We start from the raw sequence: 20,725 nt of genomic DNA on the forward strand, positions 1-20,725 counted from the left end.
AGCTCTCCACAGCTGCCCAAAATCTGTCATTCCCAGAATCTGTGCTCCACTCCAAAATGAGCCAAAGGGTGAATCTGCAACTGGGATTATGCAATGTTATATTTGTCAGGTTGACAATGACAGTGACTAATGCAACAAACTGAAATCCACCACACAGACGAAAACCCTGGATTGATTTGTCTCCTTTTGTTCAGAAAACACTCAACAAAAAAATGTTTTGTTTTTCTTTCTGGGGTGGGCTGGTGGGTGTAGCACAGCATTTCTCTGAGGACATTTGTTTAACACTGCTGCAGTGTTGCGGGCAAAGGGACGTGGCTCGATAAATCAACCGGGCGGAAACAAATTTAATTTCAAGGAGAAATATTGCTGCTCGGGAGAGAGAGGAGACACCAAAAGCCTTTAGGGAGCGGAGGAGTTCCGCCATAAAGAGAGACAAAGCGAGAGCGTTAACAAGGACACTGCAGACCACAGAGGAGAGAGTGAAAAAAAAACAAAGCTGTCTGCAGGGGTTCACAGAGGAGCCAACACCTGGAGGGAACAGGCCTGTCCTCCGACACAGCCACGGTGGTTTATGTGTTCGTGTGGCAAAGATCACAAGTGTGTACATTTACTCTGGTACTTAACAACAACCAAGGTTTGCTCTTAACGTTTCCTTTTTATGCCACTTGGTGATTCAGCACACACATTATGAAGGAAAATAAAGCTGTGATTATATTCAACTTTGCTGATGAAGATTTTTACAAACATCTTTAACTTGTATCATCGTCGTCTGACCTCGGGTGTTTTGAGTCTTTCACCAGTCAGACCACAGACTGTAAATATAGATGGACGACGCATGATCGATTCCTCCTACTCTCCAGACATGAAATCAATATATCCCAGACACCACCATCTTGCACATTTGGAGCCAGCGATCGTGGGATGAAGCCCCCGGTATCAAACTCTCACCTGAGCCAATCATGAGTCAGTATCAGCTGTCAATCATGACTTTCCAGCCTATTTTACACATAGCCTGAAGTACCTTATGAAAACCAAACTTACCAGAAAAATTAAACACTTTAACATTTATCAGTGTAATGTGAACTACCCTAAAATGACAGAAATCCTCTTTCAGAAATTGTATTTAACACGTAATTTAACTTTTTACTTTGGTCCATGTCCCATCCACTAAAGGTACGGTTGGTAATTTGTCTCTGAAACACTTTTTACCTTATTTGTTGATATCCTCACTATGCCGCAATAGCCATCAATAAATAAAGCTTATGAATCAGCTGCCCTGAATGCTATGAGTAATTATATTACTGACTATGTGCATGAGTACTATATGTTTCAATGTTTGTGCGAGTATGTGACACTGTGAGACAAAGAGAGAATCTGTTTGATTAGATTTTCTGCAAACAGTTTATAATTTGAGTAAAGTAAATGAAGCTAAATTCTGGTCAAATGGTTCTGCAGCAGGTCTGTAAGCTCCTGTTATTCAGAGTCTGAACTCTTCAAGCTCCGCCAGAGGATTTAAAAAGAAAACCTGAATTGACAGCGACCATGCTGTGGACTGTTTTGTATCTAATCAGGCTCCCAGGGACCCAAGTGCAGCGCTGAGAGTGTGAGGAGTCTAACTGCTCTTCTGATGCTTATTGGTTTTTTTGGCCTCCATCTGCGACAACATCACACTCACTGTGAGCATAAACACTGTCTTTCAACCCCCCGTGTTACCCGCTCCCGCAGTCGGCCTCTTTTTCTGCAAGTCTCACTCTATTCCTCCGGCCGGCTGATTGTTCTCTCTTTATTTCAGCTCAGTGTGCTTTTGGACAACTATAATTGGCAATAAAAAAGATAAAGTGCTCTCTCTCCAGTCCGGTGAGGGTCATGTAATAGAAAAAAGCACAAAAGTCCATAATTGTGAAATATATTTCCTGCTGGGCCAACGGTCTTTGGCAGCTCTGCCTGTTAATGTGCTTGTGAGGACACTTGCTCATTTAAAACAAACACCACTGGGACTGTATGTGCTTGATGTATCACCACACACACACCCACACACACACACACACACACACACACACACACACACACACACACACACACACACACACACACACACACACACACACAAACACACACACACACACACACACACACACACACACACACACACACACAAACACAAAGAGAAACATCTTCTGTTATTATAAGATACTTGATAGAGAAAAAAAAGGTTTTACTCAGCAATGTGAATAAGGTATAGAAGTGAACATTATGTACTATATCATGATGAATTAGCTAATATTCATTACAACTTAGAGTAAGTACGAAGAGAAATGTTGAAATAAGCCATAACAACTTTGCACATTTTAACATTTACTGCTGTTACAAATAAGCACAGTCTCAAAACTAGAATGTTACTAAATAGAGCACATCCCTCCACCAAGGACCGAGCAGTCCCCCGATTAAAGCACATTTAAATCCTCTTGATCAAAATATTTACTTTTGGATCTGCATCAAATTGCACAAAAATCTGTCACTTAAATATGCCTCTTTTCTTTTTTTCCTCAGGATTCATGTATTATTCCCTGTGAAATTGGTGAAAATGGAAGAAAAACAACCTATCCCGCAATTTTTAAGAAAGCGAAAAAGGAAAATCCTTGTTAGGTCCGTTAGTACAGATCAAAACTTATTATGTTCTTTCTTTCTCCGTGACGCATCCTTCCATTAAGTTTCATGGGAATCTGTTAAGTAGTTTTGTTCAACCATCAAATAAACTGAGAGGGGTGAAAACGTACCTCCTGGAGGTAACTAGAACGGCTCCTGTGTCAAGGTCGATTAATCCTACACAGGATTGTCTTGTTCTTATAGTAGAAATATGAAAGAAAAAAGGCAAAGTGGTCCAATTTGTCATTTGTCATTTGTCTATTTGTCAAAAAACATAGTTCACAAAAGTGAAAACAAAATGCCCCTTGATCTGCAACATTTAATGGCTTATTCCCAAATCCCCCCAACAAACCAACCAACAGACACAGGTGGAAACACAACACAACACAGTGAATGTAGAAATGTGCTAAAACAAATCAGCACATTTGAACATATGCTGATAATAATGGTATATTGTGCTGCTTTTTGTGAAATCTTTGCATTAGCCACCATTTAATTTTTAGAAAAACAGATTTGTAAAACACATTAACTCTTAATTAAGATAAAACACCTAACAATATGCTCAATGAATGATTGACTTTCAGTTCCTTCCTCAAATTAGTTTATATCTGTATGTATGTGTTGTCATTAATACTGTCTCTCTTGATAAAAGCCAAATAGCCTCAATTTACAATCATTGTCTGTATTCATGACTTATATCACATGAATTAGTCGTCTTATAACTTATTAATGTCTCAGTAGGCAAAGGGGAAGTGGCAACATAAACAAAGGAGACACAAATCTGGAAAATTATGTGAAGAAGAAACCAGACGATATTCACATAGTATAATGATCATTTTGTTACAGCCGCGAGGGAGCTCATATAAACTCAATTATTCCAGAAACATCAGCAATAAAATCACACAGAGATTCACAAAATATCCACAGGACCATCACAGGGAGGAGATAGAGGTGAGTTAGAAAACACAACTGTCATTTTGATCTGGTCCAATATATCAACACCGCGCTGCCATGTTGTCTGCGGAGACAGTCAAGGTCCCCAGAGGATGAGTGCTATTCACTTTGATGTTCACATGACTTCTCCCGTAGTAACATCTTCACGTTGACATTTATAGTCTTCAGGAAAATATCTCAACAATTGCTGGATGAATAAATAAGATTCATGTTCCCCTCAAGACGAACTGCAACAATTTTGGCGACACACTCTCTCTCTCTCTCTCTCTCTCTCTCTCTCTCTCTCTCTTTCTCTCTCTCTCTCTCTCTCTCTCTCTCTCTCTCTCTCTCTCTCTCTCTCTTCTCTCTCTCTCTCTCTCTCTCTCTTTCTCTTTCTCTCTCTTTCTCTCTCTCTCTCTCTCTCTCTCTCTCTCTCTCTCTCTCTCTCTCTCTCTCTCTCTCTCTCTCTCTCTCTCTCTCTCTCTCTGAAATTGAACTCCTGGCAGAAACGTTACATCCAGTTGTGTCAGGACATTACCACCCCGGGACAGAGCTGTTCAAAGAGAGGGGACAAGATGTGGATCAAACATGTGCATGACCTCCTTTCCCCGCTGCCTTTGATTCATTGTTTCCCCCTCGTCCTTTTGTCTTGTTCTGTCTGTCTCATTAACAGTTCAGCAGTGTCCTGAAGCAGGACTTCATGTCAGGGATCAGTGTTACTATTTCAGTCGTGACAAGCTGGACTGACTGAAGAGCAGAGACAGCTGTGCAGAGATGAGAGGCCATCACCCAGCACTGTAGAACAGCATGTACCTGTGTCTGTGAGTGTGTGTGTGTGTGTGTGTGTGTGTGTGTGTGTGTGTGTGTGTGTGTGTGTGTGTGTGTGTGTGTGTGTGTGTGTGTGTGTGTGTGTGTGTGTGTGTGTGTGTGTCCTGACGACACTATTATTTTTCCATCTATACAAGTTTTACGTCATCTCTCTAGCACTAATATTTGAGGAGATACCTCGGACGATTTGTTTTGTGGTTTTTTGGTCCGTATATTTAACGATCTTGATCTTTGACTTTAAACCGATCAGCACGAAAAATGTCTCATCTGGAAATACCCTTCGTGTAATATGCCCACCAAGCTGGGTGAAAATCTGTCCATGCGTTGTTGAGTTATTTTGTGCACATACACACACAGTCAGGGGTGAAACCATTACTCTGCGTGTGTGTGGCTGTGAGCAGCGTAATGAACTCTTCTGCAGAGCCCTTCTGACCAGCACAGGTGTTCCTCGCTCCACTTAATTGGGTGGGTTACTGTGCAGTGTGTGTCTGTGCAGTGTGTGTGTGTGTGTGTGTGTGTGTGTGTGTGTGTGTGTGTGTAAAGAGGAAGGAACATGAACAAATGAGGCTATTTGGGGTTTGAAAATTGAGGTTAAACTTAATTTGAGGCCTGTTGCAGGTTAAAGTTATTCATCTCTGTGCTTTCCACACTACGGTCTACTGATCCAAATATTACCAAAGAAAAACTGAGTCATCTGTGAGTGGTTTGTTTTTCGCCACTTATGTCCGTAAACTCTCCACATTATATACATGCCTATATTTTAAAGGCTCTGCTCACCTTATGTCCCTCCTACACAGTTCACTTCACTGTATTCCCACCGCTCAGGACTGTGTGAGTGCGAACAGACTCAGTGCTTGATTTGATCCAGTGGGGGACACAGAGTTGTTTATAAGACCTGTGAGTTTCCTTTTACAAAAAATATATCTGGTTGTCTATTAAGTATGCAAATATGCCATTGTACACTTTGTGATTTTGAGTTATACATTAGGCCTTTAAAGTGTTAAAGGTCTGGATTTTGTGACTCTGAAGATCCTTCTAATTATAATAATAATATAATAATTAAAAACATGTTTTATGTGATTAAATTTGAGTTTAGACCATAAGAGAGCACCTATTTTTAAATAAGGACATTTTGTCTCGTCTTAAGGTCGATATTTAAATTTGTATTATTTTAATAAAAATGAAATTAGCTTTGGCTTAAAATTTTAGGGTTAAGGAATGAATTATAAATGTATGTTATTTCTAGGACGCTCCGGAAAAAGAAAGTGAAGAGAATCGTTGGATGTGATTACAACTACTGGATCAGGCTGATTTATTTAGTGAATGAAGGAGAGTGGCAATGAGTGAACAACACACCACAACACAAAATTACAAATTGAACACAAATGAACTACGTTTAACATCTCATGCATAAAGTAATGATCATGAATAAACCGTCCAGTAAGAGTCTTAACTATCTCTAATGAAATAACCAACACGTTTTTACCACCTTAAAGCTATGAAAAGTCACAAATATGCCACTTAAAAAGACATTCATGACATTTAAAAAGGTGTAAAAGTCAGAAATTCTGCAGCAAAACCTGAGATGAATGTGAGTTCCAACATTTCATCATCAATAAATCAGCGAGCTGTGTGAGGTGAGCTTGTTTTTCCCAGTTGTCAGAGACGTTCACAGCTGTAATTTATAGCTCGCCCTATCTCTCCCACTTTCCTGCGTCTTCTCGCCCTGTCACAGATATTGGGATCAGTGGAGCTCAGAGCCAGATAACCAGCAGTCAGGACGACGGGAACACGGAGACGACGGTGCCACCTCAGACCGCCACTCAAAGACAAGGTTTGATGTTCCTCGAGATCAAATCTATAAACGAATCTGCCAGATCAATGCAATTCATCTCAACTGAATCCTCATATACAACTGAAAACACTGCACAACTGTCTGGAAACTGCTCAGCGTGGTGAAAGAAAAACCTGAAAGTAATAGGATTGTATTCTGAATCACAAAAAATAAAATGTATGCTTTACAGTCCAAAAAGTCTTTTTTTATGACGGCCCAAATATCAAAGAATCAGGGCGTCTTACAGTGTTGAGAGTTAAAGGTGTTAATTGTTCTAATGCACACGTTTAATTATAAATCAATTCAAAAGGAAAAACCCTATATCAAAAGAGAATGTACATTAGTTTTACACTTTTAAAAGATGGACACTTTACATGATAGTGACATCAGGAGAGGGTCTACTAATAATCAATTATTATATTATTGTATTTATTTATTTTTGAGAGTTTTCATCAAAGTTATTTCGATTTTCTGGATCTGTAAGATCTCCCATGGTAATGTGATGAGATGTAAATTGTGGACATGTTATATGATTTTATTTTCCGGGTAAGACCAAATATTTTCTATTCTTTTCTTCACCAGGGAGACCCGTCCAATCGAAGGTTAAACCACTTCTTGAAAAAGGCTTATTTGGGTCCCCTGGAAACATTTACGTGGTCGTTTTCTAAATTTGCAACATATTTCCGTATTTGCATGTGTTGTGACTTTTTGTATCACATTGTTGTTTTTAATTTGCACATGTTCTATCTAATTGCCTGTGTTTTCTCAATTTGCAGAGTTCTGATCTCTCTCGGCCACGTAGCTCACTGCCCCCTCACCTCTCAGTTTAGGACCGAGTGAGGGCATCGAACCTCAAGTTGGATCCACTCTAAACATGGGGTCTGATCCCGGTGGAATATATATCACATCACCGCTAGATGACGCTGTTCTCCCTCAACGAAGGACACAGCTGTTGATTGGCGGCGCCACATGTCCCGCCTCCTTCCCTTTACTATCCAATCAGAGGACACGCTGCTTTGTTGTCGTATGTGCGCTGACATACGTCGGTCTATCTGCTACAAACACACACAAGGTAAATCTACACATTTATTTAACGTTTTAACACGTTTATTGCCGACATTAATGCTCATGTCGCGTTTCCTGTGTATTTACACTGTGCGCTGGTGTTATTTAAACAACCAGGGAGGCTTTAACTGGTCTGAGGCCTAACGCCGGCGGTGAGCCGAAACCTTGCGCTTCGTTAGCCGCTAGCAGCCGAGCTAGCATGACGAATTGAGCTTCGATAAAGTAAAACAGCAAAAACCTAAATGAAAAGCGTAAACGTGCACGCAGCCTCCCGCATGAAACCACGCGTGTGTTGTGCACTCAGCTCTTCATTCGTCAATTGTAGCATTTCCGGCCAAATACGACAATTAGCTTTAAAGTTAGCCGGGTGGTTTAGCGGCTAAGCTAACGCTGATGCGGTTTGACTGAGTGAGTCTTAGTTTACCTTCGATTTACCTTATTTCACCATCATTTCCTCACATCTTCTATGTATTTACTGTTATACCTGATAATGTTTTTGATCGCAAATTTTAACAGTCAATGGTTAAAATCATCTATGTGACAGGGTCAATTAGTACATTTAAGTCTTTTTCAGACCTTTTAAAGTAGTGTCACAGTCCCACTGTTGTTCTGTTTGCATGCAAGAGTGGAGGTGGTGCAACTATGTGCCAAATACACCTGATGTAAGTTCTAGTAAATCGTTTACACTTTCAGAGTTTTGTGTATTTTGTACTTTGCTTTTTTAAAAATGGTGTCCCTCACTTCATTTGCAGTCACGACTCGGACTGGACAATAACACAACATCAATAGTTATTGCCTCGTAAATTTGATGTGTAACAATTCAACAAAAGTGCAATACACATCGATATAATGATTGTGCATTGTGTAAGCACAGTGAGGAGGTATAGCACATGATGGATTGACCTCAGATTGGGGTCAAGCCCTTTTAAAGAAGAGTTTAAAACCACAACCTTAACTCAGGAGCTAAATTCAGTTTCTGATGTAAGAAACAATAACGTGACATTTTCTATAAGTTCTGGCCCCACTCTTGCTCACAAAGTGGAAAACATCAGAGCTGTGCTTTTGTTTGCGAACCTTGTTGTGCAAAATCAATTGATGCTGAAATTAATACAGTAAAATTTATAGTGCAGAAGTTAATTGACATTGTTTTGGTTATGAAATTATAGTTTGAATAATTTGTAATGCATCACTGGCAACATTGAAACGTTTTCTGATTATCTGAGCGACTCCTGCTTTTCTCTGCTCTGTAGCATTTTAAAGTCAATTTATTATTCACTGTGTATTAAGCTGAACAAGAAATGTAGTCATTGGGAAATTGTGCTGAGAATTTTTCACCCTTCTCTGAATAAGTGCACTTAGTCAATTAATCTAAAAGATAAATTAGTGTTAACAATTGTGTTGTAGCCCTAATATCTTTGTTAACACTCATAATATTAACAATGATATTGTGACATCACAGGTAATAGTATTTCTATGTGTATATTTCTTTACATTTCTTAAGTATTGAATGTTATATATATTATACATATTATTACTTTATTGATGTCTACTTTTTGACTCTTCTCTTTGCTGCTGTAATATGGCAAATTCCCACAATGTGGGACTAATAAAGGATTATTATCTTAATTTGAGCCCAGCCTTTAGTGTTGTGATGGTAACACACAGGTTTTTGCAGCCCTATTTTCCTGTGTATAAAATAACTCATAGAAAGTTTTTTCAATTAACCAGTCTTTTGCTCCAATACTTTAATCTTAAGCTTTATAGCTGTACAATAAAAAAAGAAAAATCTTTTCACTTTACTGTGACATTGCAATAATCTCATTACTGCTGCCCACATGCAATTAAAACCCCTTAAGATACAGTTTTCCATTTTGTTCCCCTAAGTAGCTTGAAGGTTGTTAGTGTCATTTTGTCTCTGACTGTGCAGTATATATATATCTTCTGTATCATATGCTTGTGCATGGTTTTCTACCTAATTTCACAGCGTTTCTGCAATTTTTTAACAGCTTGAGACCTTCACAATAACCTTGATAATGTTTTGTGCTTTTGAACAATGTTTAGTTGTACAGTATGAGTTTGTAGTGTGTGACTGCTGGTTATATCAGTCTGAAGTTGCTCATTGTGAAACCACACATAAAAGTACCTGTCCCCAGATCTGTTGAAACATTACATAATTTAGCATTAAAAGTATTCAGCACGCTTCACTTCATTTCAGTAAATTCTCCAATCTTCCAAGTGGTTCGCAGAGATTTTTTGAGCCATTTAAAGTCCCTTTGGTTGAAGAGGATTATGGTAAAAAATGGATGACTCACTTCTTAATAGAGCTGTGAGTCTATCGATGTGAGTGCTGTTTAGTGAGTTTGTACAACACTGGAAGCTGCCAACTGCCAAATCCAATTTTATATTATTTTCCTCCTAGTAGCCTTGAATCTTCCTTCTTCTTCATTATTCCTTTATTATATTTTATTTTGTTGAATCTCTAAAACTATTTTAAAAATAAAGCTGCTCGTAACTACAAGTTACAATAAAACAATGTAAAATGTTTTCCGCAGGTTACATGTTGCCTGTTGTACCACAGAAAAGAGAACAGAAGATACTTGGGCGAATAGAGTTTAATTTAAATTATTTGTATTGGCACTATGCTGACATGATACACAGTTAAATATACAGATGGGTGACGAATTAAAGGATACATTAGTGAAAAGGATGAAAATCCATAGTGCACGTATTGAGTATGAAAATGATGCGAATCAAATGCTGTGGCTTTCGCAATGACCAGATCGTAACCCAAATGAACACCTTTGGGAGATTTTGGACCGACATGTTAGATGTTGTTTTCTACCACCATCACAAAAACCCACGAGGGAATTTCTCTTAGAAAAATGATGTCTATTCCTCCAGTAAGGTCCAGAGACCTGTAGAATCAATGTCAAGATGCATTAAAGCTACTCTGGCAGCACGAGGTGGCTCAACACCCGCGGAGACACTTGGTAATTGGACTATGGTCATTACTGCATGACAAAGCAGTTTATCACAGTAAGTAACTGTGTGTCCTTTTGTGCTTTGGGATACCTTGAAATACTATCAGTTAATTTCGTTATTTTTTTATTAATGTTTACTTTATTTATGGTTTATGTTTAATTCTTGATCTCAGTAGTCACCAAGGTAATCTGTGTCTGATAGCTGCATGCTGCATATTTACGATAGACCCCACAAAAGTGATGGCAAAGCATCTCGATTGCAGTATAATCATAAATCCTCTCACTGCCATGTTAGTGGATGGGACATGGACCAAATTAAAAAGTCAAAGTTCACATCAAAGATGGTTTCTGTCAAATTAAGGTAGTTCCTATAAAAATGGGTTGAAATGTCATGATTGACAGCTGAGACTGACCCACAATTGGTTCAGTGCATATACCGGTGAGACCTCACAACCGTGGCTCCATCCCTTGATCAATACTGCACAGACTCTGGCTCTAAATGTGCAAGATGGTGGCTCAGTGGGAGGTAGCGCGTCGTCCGTCTTTATTTACAGTCTATCAAAATTACCACGGCCCCATTTTCCTCCACTAATTTTTGACTGATGAGATGACACAGTCAGGGTTTGACCTTCTTTTTAAATCCAGAAGAAAAACATTGATCCAGCCTAAGATTCAGAACTTTATTTGACTTTTTAAAATAAATACTTGAATTTAAACCAGGGTCTGTTTCTGAAACAGAGTGTAGGTTAATTTGTTTGGCTGCGGCACGTGCCTGCTCAGCTGTTCAGCTTACCTGGGAATATGCTTTTTGGACCTTCTTAATGATGGTCCAGTGGGACAACATATGGAAGACGTCTGTGTGTATCTAAATCCATCCCATTTAGGATGATACAACACATCAGCTCTGACTGTGGTGAGTAAGAGCCAGTCAGACTACACATTTATTGAGCCGTGGTTACATCCAGACTCTCAGATGAATTAATTTTAGGAAATGGCCTCAGGTAATGAAACTGGCCTGATGCATTTGCAATAATTTTATCATGCGTCTGTAAGACTCAACTTCCCTTGTGTCCCGGGAAGTGTCCACTGGGATTAAGATATTAAAATATCCTATCAAAGTCAAAAGGACATCTCCTCACATTGGGATGTTTGTCAGCTAAGACAGTTTTGAATTGGAAATTGGAATCAAACTGACATCCAGCTGTGCTATTTTTGTAATTTATTTTCCCTGTAAAACTTGTGCGTGAGCAAGAGTTAGACCATAGTGATGAAAACATTGATAGGAGGTTTTTGTGTGTTTGTGATTGTGTGTTTGTTTACTGGGATGCACTTTGTTGAGTACAAATATCTACTCGAGGCACTTACATATTCCTTTCACTACGTGGGCAATTATTCTGGTGTTGCCCTCAGCCCAAAGCAGATTTTCATGCAGGAAATGTTTTTTGATGAATATACATGATCTGCTTCACATTCATTCCCCTTGTTGCCCGCATTGGTGCGACCCGGCTATTCTTCCACTATTTGAGTGGCTCTCCAGGTAATTTGAGGGTTAAGTGCTTTGGTCGAGAAGACTATTCGGCTGTTAGACGGTAAATGAGGGGAGAGTATTGTTTGTTCGTAAGTGGCCGGACTGTGTTTCAAAGGGTTTGACATGATATGTTTGAAGCTGTAGAGTCTAAGTGATCATTGATAGTTTTGTGATTGTTACCAGAATATATTTATTGAAGATTTTGACATGTTGTGCACAGATGCCATTTTTCCATCACCATAAAAGGACAGAGGCAAAGCGATGACTGTGGAACACTCGTGTGTGTCTCAAGCTTACCTCAGTCTAACCTGCTAACTGTGTCTGTGTCCGCTTGCATCAGATGGAGGTGGAGCAGCTCCTGTCTCTGTCAGGCCCGGCACTGGCCCAGGCTGTCAGTTCTCTGCTGGAGACCCCAGGCCTGTACGTCTTCTCTGACATCCTGGAGCTGCCTAATGTCAGAGAGGTAAACACACGCTCGCCGATACTTCCTCACACCCCCTATCTTTTAAGACCTAGTCATGCCTGACATAAAAGTCCATCTTAACCACAGCCCGACAGTTAATCCCACAAGTGATGATGTGTCCAAGACACATTGAGAATCTGATCAACTAAACCACTGTCAGAGGGTTAACTGATTATGTCCCTGTTCAGAACTGGTATTAACATCCGTCCTGGAAGATCCGATCACAACTGTGCAGCTCTAAGTATGTCTGTTCACAGTGGCATTAAAATGCGTCCTGAATGTGTCTTCTGTGTCCACTTGTGATTGCATCTCAATTCCCCGTCTAACATGCAAATAAGGATGTACGTAATTAGTGTTTGCAAAGATCAAATGATGTTGTTTTTACCCATGTGTCTGATGACTCACTCAGGAAGGATGTTAATACCAGGTCGGAACAGAGTCTATGTGACCACATTTTTCAAGTAGCAACAACACAAGTGTGTTTCCTGAACACAATTTGACCATATTCATCATCTGCAAACATGGAAATGCATCTACATCTGTGCCCTCAATGATGTTATCAAAGTCGCAACTCCAATTAACACATCTGTATAAAGATTTCCTAGGCGTGATGCTGCCATCAAATTCAAACGTCACCAACATATTGCTTATGTTATGTGTCAAACTTGCATGAAAATACACAGTCAACACCCTTTTTTTAAGAGTCACACACTGCTGTTATAGTAGAGTGTGATTCCGCAGCATCATTGTTCAACTGTTCAAAGAAAGAGCTCAACAGTCTAATTGCAGTAGTCATATTTACAAGCACCACACCACAGTTTGCTGCAGGTACAATGGAAGAGAGGTGGCACTGCTGTAAAAGTGTGTGCAGAAGATATTACATCTGAAGTTTAATCCCTGATAAACAACAATTTGCAACAATTTTATTTATTGACTACAAGAGAAGCAGCCAGGGACAAAGAAATGGTGGGGAAATGTTTAAATGGTTCAAACCAATAAAATATTTAAGTGATATGTAATATTGCACCAAATTATAAAAATGCATTACAATATAAACTCACAGCAATAAGAAACAAGTCTGTTGTTCTAACACAAAGCTTTACCCATCTCCTCTGTTTCCCTCTGTGGTTTACTGCTTGAATATGTAATTTATTTGTCCTGAATTTTAATTGCTCATAGCAGGTCCAGTTAAATATGATTAAAGCAGCCATTAATACTAATTAAGTAGGTGTGTTATTTTCAACTGTTTACAACAATAAACTCTTCAAAGGAGTTTAAAAGCTCCCACGTTAATTTTCACAACACATTCTTTTTCTGATGTTTTTGTTGAGCTGATAACATTGTGTTTCCTCACATACAGCCTTCCTCTCACAGGGTGAATAAATGCATTAATTTCTGAAGGTGTCTTCTTTTCAAACAGGTTCAACAGCAGAGAACATTTGGTACTTTTCAGACAATCCTCATGACATGTATAGGAATCAGATGAATTGCAGCCAGGCTCATTTAAGTTGTTAGTCTTGGTAAACACTCGGATGAACAGGTGAAACAGGTTGAAACATACGTGGTTTATACCTTGGTATTTCCAACTCAGGGTCATTATTCATCTTGAACTAATAAAACCCATCCTTACTTTTACCACGGACGAGAACACTCATGATTGGACCAAAATAGTCATGTGACACATGCAATTATTAGACAATTAACTAGTTATGTGTAAGTTTGTCCCTATTTTATGATGGATGAGGATGCCAAGCAAATTTAACCAAAAAGACCCAATAATCTTCTATAACCTGTTAATTCTGCCATCCCCTCTCAGTCATTCCCTCATCCCCTATGAGAGGGAGGGCTGTGTGTGCAGAAAGAGAATTTGTATGTGCAGGTACAATCCTATAGTTAATGTTTCTAATGAAACTGCAGAATGGTATTGGACAGCACTCTTTGCCTCACTCTCCCTCTCTCCCCCACACAAACACACTGACTGTTGGTCAAAGTCCAAATGACCATCAAGGTCAATCGGACCTCAAAGAACGCAACAGGCTGCACCTGCAGTGTGTTTATAGCTGTTCCATCGTCCTGCAGGTGTTTTTATCCAGGTCTGGGTGTCAGGGTCAGAATTGTTGAAGCCCTACTGTGGAAATATTTTGATGCCAGGCGTGTGATTATAATCCTTTAGTGATTAATTCAAATGTGTCTGAATTTATGCAGGTCTGTGGTCTCGCTTTTCGACTCACACCGAGTCTCAGCATGACCTCTCAGAGCTGCACAGTGTGCATAGATAAAATTCAGTTGCATTGTTTTTTGCACCATCTAATTACCTCTGTTTTCTGCCACACCGTTTTCTCTTTTCTCTCATCTTTCCTTATAACCACAGATGGAGAATGGTCCTCATGCACCAATGTACCAGCTCCTGAACCTCTTTGCCTATGGAACCTACTGCGACTACAAAGGTATTGCAGTGGCAGCACAGTGTAAATAAGTAATATGGCAGCCTGTGACTCTTTTATTATGAGCTGTATTTCTTTGCTGCAAGGCAGGCACCTTGACACAGAGGCTTTAAACGGCCTCACCTGAGACACTGCAGGCAGGTTATTCACGGGGAAAAAAATTACTCGACTACTTTTTATCTGTTATGGCAACTTTTTGTCAAGCGTTTGCGTGATTGGCTGGTGTCTGTAGCTGCAGTGCTGGCACAAAGGGACAATAATCTAATCTTTTCTGACTCAATTTGCCGTCTGTGTAATGCATCGAGAAGCTTCAACAAGAAGTGGAATGTTAATTATGTCTAATTTTGTACTGAATATCAACCAATAGCCTGAAAAAAGACTGTAGCCTACTTTATTGCTCCCTTCTCTTTTGAGTCATGCCAACAGACAGCGCATTTACTTTCACAGAGTTTTGTAGTGCAGCCCTTTTAGAGTAGCTGTCAGAGCTGCAGTCTAGTGGGGGGGGGTCCTGTCACCAGGGGAGCAAGGCAGAAGAAGACGCAGTCGCTGGAGACAGCCTTCCTCACTGCTGTGTTCTCTGACTGCTTAAACAGCTCCACTCTCACCTGCATGTCCATGTGTAAATTAATAAGCAGGGCCTCGACAACGTGAGACTGTTTGACCCTCAGAAAACTGACACTCACTGCTTTGTTTTATTTTATTGTCTTGTCTGCGGCTGTAGAGAGAGCCGCCTCTCTTCCAGAGCTGACCCCCGCACAGAGAAACAAACTCCGTCATCTGTCCATCATCAGCTTGGCCTCCAACCTCAAGGTTAGTTTTTTCCACAGAAAAGTGCAGAGGAACTATAATGTTGCATTTGTTTCAAAAATAGAAATAGAAATCTAATTTCTGCCACCGTCACATTGCTCCAGGCGTCATACAGCAAGATATTAATGATGTATTCACAGTTTAAATTCACTGCGTCTAAATGTGGCTTTGCTATTTTATTCAGACGCATAATCCATTTTTTGTATTTGTTTCAATATCAGCTAAATTAGAAGTAAAGCCACAGACGAGCCTCAGGATTCTTGAGAAAAAGTTTCCAGCCCAACTACTGATGCTGACATTTTAAATATCTTACTCCTCCCTCCATCTGCATGATAAAGTATTAACTGTTCTTTTTTAAAGGCATCTCTCATTTGACACCTTCCGTCCATGCTGCACCTTCGTCTCAAGATGCCCTTTTCTTTCTCTGTTCGTGATAAATAATTGATTCATTATTCTCACCAGCACTGTCCTTTTTTTTCTTAAACTTAATCTCACTTTCTATTACCATTACTCCTTTCACTCCTGCCCCCTGTTATTCTCTGTGATATGTCACTACTTTCTCTGCGTGTATTCTTGAACTCTCTAATTGCCCTGTGAAGGATTGTTAAATTCCAAATTCTCCTCTCTGCTTCCTCTGGCAGTGACAATATCACCGTAGCATTTTTTTTGTCATTTTCCATCAAACCATTAAAGTGGAATTCAATTTTCTCTCTGTTTACCTTGGTTAAGAAAGATGAGGATTAAAGTTTTCTCGTGTATTTTTCCCCTCAGTGCCTGCCGTACTCGCTCCTTCTGCAGCAGCTGGAGCTGAAGAATGTGCGGGAGCTGGAGGACCTGCTGATCGACGCCGTTTACTGTGACATCATCCAGGGTAAACTGGACCAGAGGAACCAGCAGGTGGAGGTCGACTGCAGCGTGGGCCGTGACCTCGGCCCCAACGAGCTCCCAAACATAGTTAACACGTTGCAGGAGTGGTCAGTATGCCCCCTGTGTGTCTGTGCGCACTTTAGATTTATGCCTTAATTATCTGTCTTCGAACTAAAAGTCTCTCCGCTCCTGTCCAGGTGTACAGGGTGCGAGGCGGTGTTGTGCGGTATCGAGGAGCAGGTCACGAGAGCCAACCAGTACAGAGAGAGCCAGCTGAAGGTCAAAGTCCAAGTGGAAACAGAGGTCAGTCCTTCATCCCTTCAGCCGACACTTCTCTCTCCACACTTTTTTCCACTCCAGAAAATCCAGTGAATGTGACTTTCTGTTTCAATGCTTCCAGCTACTGTTGGTATTTGAGTTCCCTCCTGACTGCATGTTTCCTGCATCTTGTTCACAATCAATGTCTTACAGAAGTGTGTTCATATCACTAAGTTATTTTTGTCTGTTAAGTATAAAAGTTAAGGACCAATATAAACATTGAAAACCGGTTTTCAATGTTCTCGCTCTTATGATTTCTCTTGTTCATACCACCCTTGAAGAGGTCTTAGTTGAAGGAATTAAGCTGGTATCCTCCAAGGTTACAGACTTCTTACTATACAATTCCTTCTTTATGCGATTGTCCTTCAACCGCAGCAAGGAAACTCAGAGAGACTTTAACCATAGGAGATATTCACTCTACATGAATAACTCAGATTACTGAAGCATCATAGTATTACTATATACTTTATATGAACGTTTTACACAGAACATAGACTATGGATTTTGTTCTGTTTTTTTCTGATGTTCAATTCTAACTCATCTGTCTTGTTCAGCCTTCCGTTCTTAATCTCCCTTCTTTTTTCCCTCAGGTTTCAAACCTACAGAAAACGTTAAAGGCCAGTGCCGCCTCTCCCTCATCAGGCCCCGCCCCTGCTGGAGCCGCCTCCAATCAGGACGCAGACCAGCCTGCTGAGCCACGAGACCCTGCCTCCTCCCAGGAACCTCGGCAACCAGGCAAAAAGAGTTCAAAGGTGAAAGGGTGAGTGCTGTGGTTTTACCGGTTTGGTAACCGTGGGCATGTGGCTGAAGTCGTCATTCAAACTTTAGTGTTGCAGCTTTTTACATAAAACCTAGCACTGAGACTTTGCATAGAAATTGCAGTCATTTTTCTACAGCTTCACAAATTGAACACATAAACTGTTTGGCCGCATTTTCTGAAATGTTTTATTCAGACTTGTTGCACTTTGAAATCAAGTTTGAGTTCAGTTGTTTTTTTTCATGTTGGAAATGCTATTTATTCCTCTAAGACGTGAAAATGGAACAAAGAGCTGTATGTGGAGGTTCTTTCTGTTAAGTTTTTCATCACTGCTGCGTCTTTTGTTCTCTAAAGCACTTTGTAACTGTGGCTTTTGAAAGGTGCTTTATAAATACAAATTTACGTAGTTATAACCACAGCGCTGTAAGGACTCAAACACTTCAAACACTAAATTAAAGCCATTAGTCCAATGTTCTTGTAGAGTGTGAAGTTAATTCGACGGAGAATCGCCGTTTCCATTTTCCCATAAACATTTAAAAAACCAGCTGCCGGTGTAAGTGGTTTGTCTGCGTGTGAGCACGTGTGTGTGTGTGTGTCTGCATGAAGCGTCTTTATTATCAGATGCACATCAGTGTTTTGCACCCGTACTCTCACCCTGCTATCAGGCACTCGCTTTCTGTTCTGCCTCCATCCGGCCCAATTACCGATGGCTAATTTCACATCTGTCCAGGATTGTAAAATGTCACTGGATATACAAATGCCCTGCGTGCTCTGCTCCTAAAAGAACCATTTCCCCCTCCAGCGATCAGACGAGATGCTTTGCTCGTCTGCTGTTTATGTTGTTGCTGCCGAACAGAAAGCAGTGATTATTTCCTGGCTGCCTGTCACGTTTTGATGAGGCATGGAGCCCTATAATTTCCCATCACTCAGCAGTGCACTTCATTCAAATGAAGATTCACTTAATGTTTTGAAATCCAAATTAATGATAGCTTAACCTCAATCCTCGAATTAAAATGAGTTTTGACACCATTCTTTGTAAAGCTATTTAAAGGACGGGACTGATAGTGCAGCAGTCATAAGAAATTGGATCTTTGGAAAAATTATTTTTAATTTGAAGAAATAGGAAATCCACTGAGAACAATTTTCCATGCAGAAATACGGAAAACTCATTAGATGTCGTAGCACAAAGACGCCAGAGTGCATCAGTAATGTGCTGCTTCAGTAGAGCAGGTGGAAAGTAGACATGGTATTTTAACAAATTATTTTTGGGATAAATCTTAAAAAACGCATTAATTCAGTGTTGTTTTTTTTTTAAACTTTTTTTTGGTTGTTTCACTCAGGCTGCGCGGCAGTGGGAAGATCTGGTCCAAGTCTAACTGAGGACAAGAGGAGGACGGTGGCACTGACGGACACTGTCACTGATGATTGGACACGTGGACGTGTTGATGGACAAATGGAAACATTAAACAATGTGACCAATGCTCACGGACACCCTCGTCACATACACTTAAAAACCAGGAAGCTTCATGGGAACTTTTCTTATCACCTAATTTCACTTTGACGGATTTGGAAAAACACACTTGACTGATGGATACGACGGGTGGGACATCTTCGCTTGCAGTTGTTAATTACCTAACAGGTGGACTATCACTATATATATATATATACACACACACAGCAATTGCAACACATTAAGACAGAGCAGTCTGCAGAAGGAGTCTTTGACCAGAAACAGGATCCGTGTATTTGAAGCGTGTGTGTGTTTATCTCTTATCAGTTTAAAAATGTTGTTTTTGTTTAGATTCATTCTGTGTTGCTTTGTATTTTCTTCTCTCTGCTGAATTGAGACATGTTTAAAATCAGAATATAAATAGTTGGGAAATAAAACAACGCCCTGTACTTATCCTGACTGTCTCGTTAATGTCACTGTCTCATCTTTTATTAAATGCACTTCAGTGAGCATCTCTGGAGGGTGCATTGCTAAATGTTAACTCGCGGAAAGGGGCTACCCGTTAGGAGGTCAAGCCATTAATTAGGGCATGTCCCCAAAGAGACTAATGTATTATAGAGCTGAGGCTTCCCCTGTGCGCAAACCAGCATGGCTACACACACACATACACACACACACACACACAACAAGTGCATTCATATTTCATACAAGTATGTTTTGCCCAGAGCTTCGATTTCAATGTCAAAATTGCCTGTTGAAATTGCCTGCCCTCCTCCCCCATATATCTCCATCACTCAGTCAGAATCGCCGTCATGGCGCCCGCCCTGTCCATCTCTCACTCCTTCCATTCTGTTTTCTCTAAATTCTCCGCTCTTGACATTAATGGCGTCAATTAAATGACCAGCAGCCCCAGTGAGACAGACGCAGACGGAGGAATTATGATCCCGTTTCGTTTTAACCCTCCATCTCTCTCCGTCTCCCCGGTCCCTCCCAACTTCCCTCCCCACCTCTATAAATAGGGGTGTTAATTTCAGTCAGTGTGATTGAGCTACATTGGTTCAGTTTTTTTTGTTCTTTCTTTCTGGCAGACTGGAGCTGTGAGTTCTTACAGCTGTACACCTTTCAAAGTGTGTGTGAGAGGAGAAGGAGAAAGGGGGGGTGGGGGGGGCGCTGTACGTGTAATGTAGAGAGAAAGTGACAGGAGAGTCGTGTGTGAGTAAACGAGTGATGACTCCGCAGGCGTTGGTTCAAACCTCTAACCTCTGCATCAGTGTTTGCTGTTTGCCCGTCGCGGTTACAGATTGCGGCACCGCCTGCCGGTACGAGTCTCATAACTAGACAGTCGTTAAAACTTGCCAGTGGAACCCAGCCAATCAATTACTTTGATTGATCAGTAAAATGCCCGCAGGAGATGGAAACACAGGCTGTGCAGTGGGCTGGCGAGGAATCTCAATACACACGAGTGGCATTTCTCCTCTCGCACCCGGCCTTGATTCTATTGACATTTGTTTGAAAAACTACACAGGAAATTCTTGCTTAGCATCCTGTTAATCTCTCTGAAGCGAGAGGGATCCATATGAGGTTAAGAGATAAGGGAGAGCTTCAAACCCTTCCCATCCCTTTCAGCCGCTCCTCACTGGTAAAAACATGATTGGCACATGTGGGACTTTCTAATGCCAAACCCATGTTTCCAAATCAATGCAAGGCGGTGGACTAAATGTTCAATTCATGCAGAGAAAGATTAGGATACCGTAGCTATTAAAATGCACAGTGTAAGCTTTATCCTTCCCATAAAGCAGTGCAA

At 40.5% G+C, this 20,725-nt stretch overlaps 1 protein-coding gene and 1 pseudogene across 2 annotated transcripts; both read left to right on the forward strand.

Annotated features, from left to right (window-relative positions):
* Positions 1–56: 56 nt before the first annotated feature.
* Positions 57–6,308, forward strand: LOC124852272 (annotated as a pseudogene).
* Positions 6,309–7,181: 873 nt separating this feature from the next.
* cops7a (COP9 constitutive photomorphogenic homolog subunit 7A) lies at positions 7,182–19,375 on the forward strand. 2 transcript variants are annotated; one of them, XM_035162734.2, is made up of 8 exons: positions 7,182–7,313; positions 12,156–12,278; positions 14,650–14,725; positions 15,444–15,532; positions 16,301–16,503; positions 16,594–16,699; positions 17,305–17,474; positions 18,812–19,375. In XM_035162734.2, the coding sequence occupies exons 2-8, from the start codon at positions 12,156–12,158 to the stop codon at positions 18,849–18,851; spliced, it is 807 nt and encodes a 268-aa protein (XP_035018625.1). In that variant the 5' UTR covers positions 7,182–7,313; the 3' UTR covers positions 18,852–19,375. The 2 variants fall into 2 exon arrangements, with proteins under 2 accessions (XP_035018625.1, XP_035018626.1); XM_035162735.2 differs by having other exon boundaries at positions 17,305–17,466.
* The last annotated feature ends 1,350 nt before the right edge of the window (positions 19,376–20,725 follow it).

Source organism: Hippoglossus stenolepis, chromosome 8 (genome assembly GCF_022539355.2).
Source record: "Hippoglossus stenolepis isolate QCI-W04-F060 chromosome 8, HSTE1.2, whole genome shotgun sequence".
NCBI lineage: Eukaryota > Metazoa > Chordata > Actinopteri > Pleuronectiformes > Pleuronectidae > Hippoglossus > Hippoglossus stenolepis.